The sequence below is a fragment of the Strix uralensis genome, chromosome 16 (assembly GCF_047716275.1).
Source record: "Strix uralensis isolate ZFMK-TIS-50842 chromosome 16, bStrUra1, whole genome shotgun sequence".
NCBI lineage: Eukaryota > Metazoa > Chordata > Aves > Strigiformes > Strigidae > Strix > Strix uralensis.
The window spans coordinates 11,729,767-11,743,915 of NC_133987.1; the positions used below are offsets into that span (position 1 = coordinate 11,729,767).

General features: G+C 42.5%; 1 protein-coding gene across 1 annotated transcript; it reads right to left on the minus strand.

The window, feature by feature from the left end:
• Positions 1 to 326: 326 nt before the first annotated feature.
• Positions 327 to 13,782, minus strand: DAGLB (diacylglycerol lipase beta). The gene is made up of 15 exons (XM_074886434.1): positions 13,599 to 13,782; positions 12,778 to 12,929; positions 10,533 to 10,707; positions 9,643 to 9,904; positions 8,438 to 8,563; positions 7,389 to 7,516; positions 6,249 to 6,375; positions 5,798 to 5,881; positions 5,274 to 5,351; positions 4,796 to 4,876; positions 4,573 to 4,700; positions 4,034 to 4,102; positions 3,863 to 3,935; positions 2,620 to 2,873; positions 327 to 1,153 (listed from the first exon to the last, which is right to left on the minus strand). The coding sequence occupies exons 1-15, from the start codon at positions 13,691 to 13,693 to the stop codon at positions 961 to 963; spliced, it is 2,025 nt and encodes a 674-aa protein (XP_074742535.1). The 5' UTR covers positions 13,694 to 13,782; the 3' UTR covers positions 327 to 960.
• Between the last annotated feature and the right edge of the window lie 367 nt (positions 13,783 to 14,149).

A 14,149-nucleotide genomic window follows, 5' to 3' on the forward strand; every position in this document is an offset into this window, starting at 1 on the left:
TTTTAATAAATGCTGCTGAATCTTTCAAAAACAAATGTTAAAATGGCTGCACACTAGAAACAAGGAATCCACTTTTTTAAAATCAGTACACTGGTTAGGCATTTTTGGGAAAATAAGATGAGGGCTCCTGATGGAGCCAGAGCTAGTGACCAAGATGATGCCAGAGCATTCTCATGTTCTCATTAAGTGGTTACAGTATTAGTTCACTTTAAAATCAATAAAAGTAGTCATATGGATCAACAAATACAAAAGACAGGTAGATTAAAGAATATTGCACGTGTATATCCAAGCAGCATTTAACCACAACACTCCCCCCCCCCCCCCCCCCGCCCCCCACTACCCCCATCTGTAAGAAAAATAGTGCAATCAGTCAGCAGTGCCGACTAACAACCAGGGCACACGCCTGCCCGCTCCCCCACCGCACACCTGGGCACTTACCCCCCTCTGGCCGCTGAGCTGCTGCAGCCCCACGCCCTGCCCGCTTGCTCTCTGCGTTCCTTCCTGGGCGCTCCTTTCGTACAACACCCTCGGGGCTTTGCACAGGTCACAGGGCGCTGAGACAGTGGCGTGAAGTGACTCTGAAGCAGAACTGGATTTGGTTTTTTAAGGTCTGACAGGGCTCTGCTCTAGTGTGTTGGCCAAGCTGTCCTCACACCCACCCTGGCTTTAGTCAAGTATTCAGCTGGCGCCTCGGCTCCTGCACGCCAGCACGCACAGGCTTAGCTACAACTTGTGATACTGTTCCGTTTTGTAAAAACCTTCAGCATAAATGCAGAGCCTGTGCTTTAACCAGGATAATGTTACTTGAGGTCACTGCAGAAGCAAGGGTATTAACACCCTTGTTTAGTTTATGCAACACCAGAAAAGTACTGAAATACACTTAGGTATGGAAGTGGAACATGTCCTGAATACTTGAAACCTGCAAAAAAAAAGCCCCCACAGCTCATCTTCAAGCTATGGTTATACTACATTGGTGTGACATTCTCGTGTTCGACAAGAAATACACGATCCACGTTCCTGAGACAAACTGTCCAGAGCTTTGAGCACAACATCTGGCATGTGGTCTGTGATCATCTTGGGACTTATTAAAATGCTGCTGAAGACTGTTTCAGTTGACCATCTTGCCGTATATTTAACATCTGAAGAGCACAACCTAGAAAAACCCAGAAACACCACACGTACAACGGCTCAGACTGCCAGAACTGGAGCTCAACACCAAGCCCAGAACAGGCACCCTGGAGCCTTCAGCCCCTGCTCGGGGAGGCATCAGAACCGTCTGACAGCGGGAAGGTGGGCACCCAGAGAGTGCAGTTCTGACCTTCCACAAACAGCGGGAAACGCTGCCGGGCAGTGTCCCTGGAGGCAGCGCTACGCCCAGTTACACTGCGCCTCAACAGTGACAGCAGCTGTCAAATAATCCTGCTCAAAGAACCACGGGAGAGAGCCTGAGCAAAGGGGGGTGAGGGGTTAAGTACTGCACATTCACACGGTTAATGTCAAATTTAGGGAATAAGTCACAGTGGCAGCAGTAGGAGACTAGACACTAGATTTAAGGCTGCGTGTATGTATTTAGGATTTTATTTTATGGAACAGTGCATGACGGGGGCTCTTGTGTGCTAGTCCAATTAAGAAAAACCATGATTAATTGCTGTGCTGTGGAGTAAATGAAAGAAAAGAAATGAACTCAAAAGTAAGGTAGAAGAGCCGCCCTTGAGAAAACGTGCCAGGTCACAAGTGTTAAAACATCTAACTTGTAAAATCAGTATCAATATTGTTAAACATTAAAGACGTGAAGCTTAAATACAATATTAATCTACTGAACAGGAGGAAAAAAAGTGGATTTCGTCTACAGCCCTTTTCTTCCCTTTTCTGTACAGTACAGATTTTTTTCTCCCCCTGTAAGATGGTCTTGTGCAAGTTACAGATGCTCTTATTTCCATTTGGGAATGAAACAAGAGAGGATATCAAGTACTGCCTAGCTTGTGGGCTGTTTCAGGTTGTTTTGTCTAAAAAAACCAACATCAACAAAACACAAACAAAAAACCCCTAAACACAACACTACCCCAATCCTCACCGTTTCAGCTTGTCTGCCATCTTTGTCTCACCTTCCTGCACCCAGGAAGCAAAGGACAGGGAACTAGAGGCTGCATGGGCACTCTGCTTACTGGGGCAACTGGACCTCTCCAGTCTGGCTGGGCTGGTGTTATGGGCAATAATTTGCCTCTTTCTCATTGGCAATATTCATGTGACTACTCAATAATGAGGTATTTTGTTATCGCTTCACTCCTAGCAGGACATAGACAGTTGCAGGTAGGAACTGCAGCCTGCTAAAGCTGAACCTCACAGTCATCTTGTTTAAAACCATCCCCTGAGCACATGCAGTATCTGGGCAGAGTAAGGCACGCAGGCATGAAGAGGAACAGTTTCCAGGGCTTGAAGTGGAACAGAAAGAAGCAGGGTGGCACAGAATAAAAACTGAAAGGCTGGCTAATGCGTCATAACCACAGATGGGTATTGGAGATGCAGATGAGACGCAAAGCTGGACACGTGTACTTTGAAGTGACAAACAGCTTTAAGATTTTAGGAAAACAGGAGAGCGGTGTTCATTATTCTACTTACCTCCTAGAGCTGGATTCTTCTACAACATGGATAATCTTTCCAGGAAGATACAGATGAGGATACTGAGGCGGTGAATTTAGGTGTGATTCATCCTCAAGGGCGTTGTATGAAGGTGACCGATGAACCATTAAACTCTCCTCAGCTAGGAGTGGCTGGGTAAGGGCATCTTGGTTTCTACCATCCAGCTCAGTTGGGAAGTTATCTGGATCTCCTCCAAATACTTCGTACCAACACCCACGCAGCAAAATCTGGTACTGAAATCAGAAAGAAAAAGAGCTGAACTGAGGTTTGGCAGCTCTTCAAGGAACTTATTCTAGTTGTGTGCTTGCACACACATCATCTGAAACTACAATGAAAAGATTAAAAATTACTGTATGCACATGCTCCCCAAACTTCTTGTTTGAGAAAAATCTCCTTTCTGAATTCTCCCCATGGTAATATCTACTTCACTGATATCTAACCCAAGTCACTAGTAACACTACAGAAAACATGACATCCTTTACCAGTTGAATGTGTGGAATCTGCTCTGCAGATTTACGTTTTCTTGCACCTGTAGCTTCTAACTCTCTGTTATCTTATTCTGTATTTACGTCACCCAGGCCCTCCACGACTCCTCATCCTGGGACTACACAGAAATCTTGTGGGTAAAGCAGATTTAACTTTAGCTGTTCAGAAATGGCAGTTTTGAATCTTTAAGCCACTCCCCTATACCTCCCATCTTGCCCAACATCACAGTGTTTCAGCACTTTTAAAACTGTGTTTTCACACTAACAGTAAAAAGAAGAGGTAAGCAATTAATACTGTAACAGAAAAATGTTTGCTTTCCAAATTAATTCTGAAGACAAAATGTAAGTAAAAGAACTAACTTACTGATACTAAATGGTTATTAAAGGAAGTAATCTTACTGATTTTTCATAATTTTAGCATAATTTTTCCCCCATTTTCATTTTTTAAGTTTCCTTTATCAGCAAATCTAGCAAACAGATAATTTCAGGTCTTGGATGTTACACACAGAGGTATCTTCCAGGTCTTCCTGAATCTTAATTTCCAACAAGACAGCTTTATAGGATAAGAGACTAACACAAACGTCGCCAAATTAAAAACAAACTTTTGTTCCAAAACACAATTGTAACTCTCATCATTAAGATTAAAAATACACACACCAATTGTCACTTCATTAAAGCTGGGGCTTAACCCAGGTAACAATTCCACTGACTTTTAACCAGGAACTGCATTTAGTTACCTTGGGTCTGTTGCAGTTTGCCACAATTCTCACTATTCTCCTCTTTAAATCCTCCATGTTGGGCATACTTAACCTGTATAAACACACGTAGAACAAAGTAAAGCAAAACCTCCTATTCTCTGCAATCTGACACGTCCCTGAAAGAACAATTTAAAAATATTTCCATCTCACCTTGCAACAAGGTCCTTTCCAACAATGACTGAAACAATGAAGTGCTTAGTGTAATCTGCCAGTGATTTGCTTAAAAAAAAAAAAAAAAGATGCGCTTTAGATACACTGAAGAGATATGCACACTTCAGTTTTATGATGATCATTATCTTTCAATAAAAATACAAATATGTGGCAACAGCAGCAGCATTTGCAGTCAGTTCTTCAGTCAGCTTTCAGACCTACTTGCTACAGATGACAGAGTAACTTCAATGCTGATAACAGCATGTGTGGATGTCAAACAGGCCAAGCAAGACTAGGCGGGTGAGCATTTCTGAAACATTTATTTTAAACTCTAATTATACTACCTGACAGATATTTCATTCTGTTATTCCCCCAAGAACTCGACTGTAATTCAAGATTGAGCAAATCTAATCCTAGTGGAGAATGTATAAACAAACTCCTAACACAGTCCAGCCCAGAGTTATCATCTAACATATCTGTCAACTACTTTGAAGATTTTTACATCTTCGACACAGAACCAAATAACAGAAGTCTCTTACCTTAACAGTCCTCCTGGAGGAGAAAAGGCGTAACATCTTAATGTTGGGAAGGAGTTCCTGAGCATGATCGCCAATATAGAAGCTGTTCCACCACCCAAACTGTGACCAACTATCACAAGTTTATATTCCTACAGACAGAAAGAGAAGTCTGAAACACAGACGGACACAGAAAAAGCTTTGAGTAATTTTTCTGGCAAACCAAATTACTTGGAAGGTAACTTACTGGAGCAATTGTAAAAGCCTGGTTTAAAATTCCATCATTTATTAGCTTTCGATAGATGTAATTTGCAGCTTGAGTTATTCCCTACAAGACAGGATTTAGTTAGAAGAGTATATCCAATCTGAAGTGTGATACATGTATACTTTAAATACGACACCATCACAGAAAAACTTTCTTTTTGCAGAGTTGGTCTTCTCTTTTAACATGCTCCTGACAGAGGTCTAGTTATAACCAAGTGCTCTTGTACATAATGGTTAAAAAGTTTTTGGAATGTTTAATAAGGACATAAAGTCTGACAAGAGGATTACAAGTTCTACCTTGCAGTTCCGGAGGCAGTATTTGATGCAACAACCAAGTCACTGAAATAATTTGTGCAATCCATCTCACAAGGAGAATACTCTTCCATTTAACTAAAGGATCTCAGGTGTTCACAGTTTCCTTACTGCTGAGATGATTTAAAACAGCTACAGACTGCACACACCTTATGCACAAACCCATTCTCTAGAACATCCTCCAGCGTCAAGTCTTCACAATCTGCTGACAGATCAGTGAGAATGTCCTGTAAACAAGAGCTTTTGTCAGAGCCCTCTGCAGGGCTTCACGGCTCTTGGGTCCCGCTCTGCTACTCGACACTGTCACAGGGACATCACCAAGCCGACTTCCAAGTTTGTAAGCAACACAACACTACCCACCATAAGCCACCACCCAGGCAAATATATACAGCAATCACAATTCTGATTTCAGCAACTATTTCCAAGCTGCACAGACAGACATTACAAATGCACCTCCACTCACAGTGAAAAGGAATTACCTCTGCCCGCCCTCCGTGCTCTCTCACAGCGGCACAGGGAATATCACCCCTCCAAGGACAGGAGGGCTGACAGCTTAACCCTGGAAGACTCATACCTGAGAGTGAGTTGTTTTCCCATGTGCCCGTGTAACAAAGTTACCTCTAGAGTTCACCCATTTCTACAAAGCTAATTACATAGATCAGATGGATGATACCTCGAAAGACAAGGTTCCTCTCACTGCAACCACAATAGCTTCTTTTTTGTGATCCAAAGCAACAAAAAATGGGATCTCATAGATCTGGAGGGGAAAAATGTAATCAGTAAAGACACCAACTTTTTATAAGAGTAAACATTTGTTCTCACCTTCTGAAAGCTCTCTTACTGAGCTCTCTTCAGTGTATTATGGAAAGAAGCTGAATTATTTTCTTATCAAGTTATTATAAGTGTCTTTATTGCAATACTGAGACAGATTTATGTCAATGGTTTTGTGGCTGTTCCTTTAGATTAGGAAAAAAAAATCAGAACTGAATGTTTCAGGGCCTGTTTTCATTTGGCTTTGCATCTTGCATGTTATAAATGCTGAAGGCAAAGTAGAAACTCCACCCCTTGCTTTCACTGAATTAATCACTAAGTTTTTTTGCTGAATGCCTGTCCAGATTGTTTACCTTGTTATGAAAACTGATATGAATGAAGTCTCTGTACTGCAGTCCTGTTATTTTTAGGATGGATCCAAAGTGAAAGTTATGACGATCACTGCCAGTTATATCAGAATCTGTTGGTCTATTTCCGCAACTAACAAACACAGAAGAGAAAAACTTTCATATTCAAATTTTTAGGTTTCCTTTCAAGGAATCAAACTCAGTTACATTTGCAGAAGATTTCTGCCAGGAATCAAATGTTCTTTTTAAATTTTTTAATTTTTTTTTTTTCCCAGTAATACCAGTAGTCTGATACAAGATGTTACCTCCGCCCACAAACCTGGTTTTGCCTGAGCAGCATGCCATACATTTTCAGTTCAAGGACTGGCAAATACACTGTTGCTACAGGACTACAAGCAGGGTAAACAATGCAATAAGAATTCTTAAGACTACAGGCCAATGACAGAAAATACAAACAAGCAAAGAGGAAATTAAAAAAACTTCTGTACAGCGGGTTTATCTCATGTTTTATCCATTGTATTATGTGATTTGGGTTTTTCTCCAAATCATTTTTATTTCAGTAGGTTAAATAATTTCATGTTACTAATTAAGAAAATCATGATTACAGTCACAAATGTCAGTGGTCACTTAAATATACAGTAATCCTACGCAGCATTATGCATACTTCAATACTGACTGTAAACATTTTTTTTAGTAAAGGGAGAAAAGGGAATAAAAAAATGGAGGCTGGAGGGACAGGTAACTTTTGCTAATCCTTTTAAGACAGGGAAAACTGTTGATACACACGTATTTCTACACATACATATGTGCCCAAAAGGTAGCTCGAAAAAGCCTCATTTGAGAATGTTGGGTTTATTTCCAATTCTTCCTTTGTCATTTTGCTAAATGAATTTTATCTCTCTCAATCACAAACTTATCTTAAGAAACAAAAGCTAATCTGTTTCTGGGGGTGGAAAGATGTTAGAATTTTGTTTCTACTTTGATGTTTGAATTTGTGAAAGATAACTCCACCAGTCAAGCTCATGTACTCCCAAGAGTGATATAATTTAATGCAACAAAAATTTTGCTATTGAAACTATTTTATTTCTGCTAATGCTAGTTAAATAAAAGGAAGTTATGTGTTTTTAAGCTCTTGATCGAACCTACCAGTCACCACTGAGCTTACAGAGTGCAGTAAATGGGTTGGTGTATATGTAGTAGGGCCAGCCATAAGCAGCTGCGGCAAACAGCATGTAGTGAGCAGCATTCTCCAGTTCAATATCCAAATCGTCTGTCTGAAAGGACACAGGGAAAGAAAAGGAAGGAGAGGAAGAAAGGGGTGTTAGGCAGCCCCAGAATAAAACCTGAACACATACTAGTGAAAATCAAGGCATGATGAAATACGCACTACCCAAAAGGAAAACCTCAAGGTCTAAGAAGAATCAAAAATAGCCACTCATATTCCAGGAATAAGTCTGTTTATTTACATAGCTACGCAGCTCAAGGATCTTGAAAAGCTCTCATTAAATTAATTTCTTCCGATACTTATACACCAATAAGCTCAATACTGAACACAGCATTCACTCCAAATATGTTAATTAAGGATGTCAAAGGAATGGCTAAAGAGCCTGTAGCAGACCTCTCTGGTACGCATGACTCCATCACACTGGCTGGATTCAAAAGGAATTTGATAGAAATTGGTTGAAGTAGAATTAACATACTTCGATGAAACACAGACCAGAGAAGGTGAAATAATTTACAAAGGCATTTTACCATAAAGGACTAGCAAAAATTAGCAAACTGTAACCTGGTTTTGCTTCTTATCTTGTCTGGGTATTTGCAGTAGACATAATTTAAACAGACCACAATACTAAAAGACTAGCTTTTCAGTTCTGTGCACATACTACTAAATACTAATTTTCTGTTTCCTTTCTCTCCCAGCTCTTGTCATCAAATGTCCTAAATGGCTCCTTTTTGTACTTACTTCCCCATTCATGTAAGTTCTACTTATACAAAAGCAGACAAATGTTTTGACTGCAAACTCATCAAGATGTCTTCACTGCATGTATTAATAAACTGTTGTGAATTTTTATAGCGGTGTTTAATTTTGTTAAACAAACAAAACCAAAACACCCTTGCGCAAAGAACTGCATTTCAATTTGATCTGGCACCATCTCCTAGAGTAATTGCGCCAGGCTGCAATGACCCTATCTTACCACAAGGGATGATGGAGAATGACACAGGACTTCTTCAGGCTCTTTTGGGCAACTTTCCATTTTATCTTGCTCTTGATGGAGCAGAGTCAAACCAGCTGCTATGTCACTTGGCACCAGATCAGTGTCCTGTACAAAGAAATAAAAGAGCGCTTAAAACCATCCCACACCTCAACATGGCAAGACTCTCATAAGAAAATGCACACGGAATTCTATTTTTTCAGTTTATATAAATACATTTCACTCAGAGACAATGTGCATTGGAGAAATAGGTCACAGCAGCATCTAACCTCCCACCCCTTTTGTACACATTGAATGTTTTCTTCAGTAAGACCAATGACAATTCTACACCTGCATTTCATCACTTAACGAGCTACCTGACAGAGCACTTGCTCAGCCATACAGCAAATAGTGGTCCAGAGATTATTGATCACTGTTCTATACCTCTATGTGGAAAGTCCTCTATGCTGAGAACAACTAGGAAGGATTTTACACAGGAGAAGGCTGAAGGGTTTTTATTCAACTATCTGGGGCAGTCATCTCTCTGTATGACTCACACCCTTTAGCCTATAAACCACTGAGTAGGCTGTAATCAGCATGCCCAAGTACTGCTTAATAAACAAGAACTGTTAGTTTTGAAATCATGAACAGACTTCAAAGTCAACATTGAACTCTGACTGCCCAAGCAGCAGGTGACATAAACTTCAGCTCAAACAACACTCTGATTTGGCAGACGCTCTCTGTTGCCAAAAAGCAACTTCCTGCATGTGCACGCTCTAGTCTGGCACGTGCTCAGAAGTGGCCCAGAATGGGAAGGCTGCCTTAACATACTGTGGGGCTCATTTTTTTAACAGTCAGAAAGTAGTCCGATTCTTTGCTATGGGTATAACTCCTTACTCATTGTCAGTAGGAAAAATGCCTCGATCTTCATAAATTTAGGAAAAGAAAATCCCTTGTTGTCCTGACTAGTTACTCACCTAAGGAGAAAGAATACTGTTTTCTCACAGCCCTTCATGCTTGTGAAGGGAGAGAAAAATCAGTGTTGTATACCTTGTACAAGAATCACCTTTAATTTTGAAAGTGGCATATTCAAAACCTGATTTCAAGGCACAGGCTAGCAGGGACCTCTGGCTGAACAAAGGTACATGTGTGCTGCAATGTCTGCGTTCAGAGCTAGACAAAAGAGAAAAAAAAGCTTTCCATCTTACTGAGAAGTAGTTGCGGAAAAGCTCTGCGATACTCGTAAAAGCCACTCGATGATCATCATCTTGCACAATACAACAACACAGTAACCTGATTCTTTTTTCCCAGACTCTGGTGGCCGTGTTCTTCACGTTATACAGCAACTGCCCTGACTGACTGCTTTCCAGGTTCCGATTTACACTATCGGTGAGGTAAAACGTCTTTTTCCCCCCAAGTGGATCAAACACGATTACAACTCCAATGATGGTAAAGATGATGATAACCCAGCTGCAAAACAGAAGGAAGTGGGATAAAAAGACCATGAAACCAGATACTTCTGACAAGTATGCAAGAAAACACAACTATAGATCTTGACAGACAGAAAACAAAGTTAGGTATGAACACCGTCTGTTACGGTCTTAAGGGTGCATGTTTTGTTATCAGGCTTTCAACGCACTAGGCACAGGAACAAGGCCGTTGGCTCATTTCACACAGGGCACCAAACTCAAAATCACAGCCCTGTGCTTTGGAAATAGTAACCCAGAGGTGCGAATGCTCCATTTTTCACTACCAGTGAAGTGATCTAGTTACTACCCTCTTCACACTTACCCAGCTTTCTACATTCCCACCTATCCCTCTTACCCTTTCTGATCTTCACCTCCTTTCCTTCACTCTAGCATGTACTCTCTCAAGGCCAGTAGCTCAAGCTTGTTTAGGGAAGGATACCAACTCATTCTAGCTGTCTAGATTTAAAAATTCTTCTCCTTTCTATGAGAAACCACAATAATTTATAAGAAATATCAAAGTCTCCAACTGCTGGAAAAGCCTTCAATAAATACATACAGAAAACACGTCAGCAGTATTTTCCATCTCACCTATACTGTCAAGCTTAGATTTGGCGGGGAGGCATCTTTACCTTGCAATAACTGTCCCCATGATGACATTTATCACAGTCTTCTCACAGCGCACACTGCTGTCTGACACCCATACAGCTCCTAAAACCGCCCAGATGAATTCAGGCAAATAGAGAAGTAGGCGAGTATAAAGTAGCTTGGGAAGTGATTTTCTTGGGCCTGGATTAGAAATTGTTCCTGAAATGACAGGGAGAATTTAAAACAAGAACTGTTCATAAATGCATCTTAAGTACATAAAGTCCTACCTGGATATATGAAGTTTCTGAGCTCTACAGAAAGTAAGAAACTTAATTGAAACTATAGAGTATTTTCACACTAATGCAAAGCTATCACTGAAGCTGAGAAAAGAAAAACAACAATAGCTGTGGTTCTTAGAATCTACTCTACTAATACCCAAAATCACTCTCTACTCTGAGACAGTTCTGCAGTGAACTTGAAGCTGTAGTGCTGCACCCAGCAGAAGCCAAAGCAGCATACTGGAGCACTGGCTCACCTACACTTCCTCATGACTTCTGGTGCCTGCTTTTATTATTTTATTTAGCTTTTAGTTGGCTGAATATTTCATTTTTAGATGCTACTTTGCTGTGCTACAATGAAGTTTGAGTCACTAAATAATAAATTCACTCGTATTTTTATTTAGGAAAACAGAAGTAGCACCATTACCAGGACAAATACTTAAGACTATTTTCTGTATTGTTAGCATATTAATAAAGCTCTTCCTTTCAACACTCTTAGGCAATAAGAAGGGAGTAATTTTTGCCCAGCTCAACTCCTTAAACCAGTTTGTTGATCACAGAGTAACGAGGTGGTGGGGTGTGTGTGCTCACGTGTAGTCAGGGTAATTTGTAAAGGCTTAAAACACTGCAGAACAAAAAAACCTTTGGAAACTATCTTCCAACTATCAAGCTGTGGTTCATATCCAGTGACAAAGCTGTTTAAAAAGCCCTTGATCCAGTGGCCACTTATTCCCACTCCTGGGTGGTAGCCACAGCAGCAGCACAGATGCTTACACAGACGCAATCAGACGGAACTGTAGTTCCTGAAAACAACTTCTTTCCCAGCACCACAACCCAGGGTGTGAGTTCTCCAGTCAGGATCACCACTGGCATCAGTAACCCCCTGTCAGTACAGTGCAAGGGGTGGTGCAAGAACCAGCGCTCCCAAACCCACGCACTATAACCCCAGTCCAAGACATCTCACCCTTAATTTTCTTGGAAATTCAGCCTCAGAATTCTTCAATTTTTTAGTTATTATGGCCTTGTAGATGTACTTTTATATCAAACAGCTCTTTTCTCCCTGGTATTTACATCTCTCACCTCCTCAACTTTGATATAAACATAAGCAGTGTAACTCGGCTAATTTTCCTTTCCCTCCTCTGGAAACTGTAGGAAAACCAGTGGTTAGATTCAAGGACAGGATTATCATCCACATCTCTGGTCTGTCATAGTTTCTCTTCATGTACTCTTTATGTGTCTTTCCATTTAAATAATTTAAATACTCTCTTATTTACAATATGATGTCAGAACCAACATATTAGAAATTGTGGGGTCTCATCTATTACTCCAGAGACCTCACATATATTTCAAATTAATCTTCCTAGCATTACTTTGACAATGAGGTGCCTCACCAGGAAAAAAGCTTTCCTAGCATTTTTTAATCCAAAATGAACCATTTCTACAAATGACTAAAAGTTGCATTGGCGTCCTTACTTCTGTTTAGCCATTCACTTCAAGTGGTAAGTCCTGCTCTATTCAGAAGTACTTACTGCGTTAGTTTGACATTTATATGGATCACTTTCCTGCGTGTGTTTTTTCCTAAGCAATCCACTGCAGCTAATGAACTTTCACAAGACATGACTAAATATGCCTATGCAAGGCAAAGCTAACGTGGTACTTCAGATGAGAAATTGATTTTGAATAAATTCCCCTAAATTCCTGTCAGAGAGGTTGAGCTGTTCCATTAGAGGTCACGTATTGATGGTGAATGCAGAGGGAGTTTTCAAGATGCTCTGATGGCAAAGAACATGTCACTATTAGCTGCACTAATCTATTGTGTCCATTTATTATTTTAGATTCCTAACAGAGGTAATACTATTAAAGCAAATATGTTAATGCTGACAGTTTCTCAAGTTTAACTACCATTAGAGCACTTGAATTTGATTTTTTTTAATGTCAACTCCAGAGTAAAAAAACCATCTATATTACAATCCTACTAGGCAAATATAAAATATTATTATTAACCATTTACCTTGCATACTGATGTATACAAGAGCAGATAATGCGCATATTATAGAAGCCAGGAGAATGAGGAGGACGAGCAAGTAGCTGTGCAGTAATCCTCCCCCAGGACAGTTAAACTGCCCCTTATGAACTGTGTAAAGAGCAAGAATTCCAATCCACCTACACGGAAGAAAGATAATAAAAGTTATAGTTGGAAGGGAAAAGTGCATACTGCAAAGTGATCACCTGATATATAGTTTTTATCTTAATGAAAGCATTCCGCAAAGATTAATAGAAAGGGAGTTGTTATATAACGAATTTGTCAGAATGAAACGACCGCACGAATACTCAGCAGTAATTACAACAAAGTCGTCTGCAGACCGAGCGACAGATTCCCTTTAGGGCACTGCTCATTTCCGCAGGTGCCAAATATAACGGAGGCCGATCTAAACAAAGGAATCATCGTATTAATTCTTGAAGTAACGAAACGCCATTAGCGCTAGTCAGCGATTAAATACAACCAAGCGATTATGGTTCCGTGCGTACAGAAGACAGCGCAGTGATTATATGACGCTACGTGATTATCTAACTCAAGGGACCCTTCACAAACCCGCCGCTTTCCTCCCCGGTGATTCAACGCTTCGGATGAAGGGGCCAACGCCGCAGCTGACGGCCGAGGGAACGCCTCCGCCGAGAGCCGCTCAGCCGCAGGCGGGCCGCCAGTGCCGGCGGCGAGCGGCTGCCGCGCCGGGAAGCGGCCCCCGAGGCGAGGAGAGGCGAGGCGGCGGCGAGCGCCTGCCCGCGCCGGCCCCGCGGGCGCTGAGGTAACGGCCCCGCGCGCCGCCTTACCACACCAGCCTGACGAAGAGCTCAAAGGCCCCCGGGAGAACAAAGTCGTCGCTGCCGATAGCCCAGCGCCTGCCGAACACCACCAGCCCTGGCATCCTGCGGGCCGCGCCGCCGCCGCTCCGCCACGGGCGCCCGAGGCCCCGCGCCGCCGTCCCGCCGCCCCTAAGGCCCGCGCGCTCCCGCAGGCCGCGCCGCCCACCCGGGGGGCGGGCGCTACGTCACGGCGGCGCGACGTCACGACGCTCCACGCGGCGCCCCAACCTGCCCTGCGGGACTGCCCCCCCCCCCCCCCCCTTCCGATTGGGCCAAGCTGCGCACGCGCCCTGGCTGGCGTCGGCCAACCCGGCCCCGGCGGGGCGCGTCAGGCGCGTGCGCGACGGCCTTGCCCCGCCCGAGGCACAGGCGCATGAGCAGAGCGGCGCCCGCCGGCTGGTGCCGCCGAGGGGCTGCGGCCCAGGGGACCCCGCCGAGCCCAGCGGCACGGGCGGGCCCCGCCAAACCGGAGAAACCGCTGCGCTGCAGCGGCAAGTGAAGTCAGCTTGAGAGCTGCT

Excerpts from the sequence above, each read along its gene's own strand:
- DAGLB (XM_074886434.1), bottom strand. The coding sequence starts at position 13,693 with ATGCCAGGGCTGGTGGTGTTCGGCAGGCGCTGGGCTATCGGCAGCGAC. Across the intron at positions 7,517-8,437 it reads ATTCTCCATCATCCCTTGTG|ACAGACGATTTGGATATTGA; the intron begins GTAAGATAGGGT and ends GTGTCCTTTCAG. Across the intron at positions 4,877-5,273 it reads AGAATGGGTTTGTGCATAAG|GGAATAACTCAAGCTGCAAA; the intron begins GTGTGTGCAGTC and ends CCTGTCTTGTAG.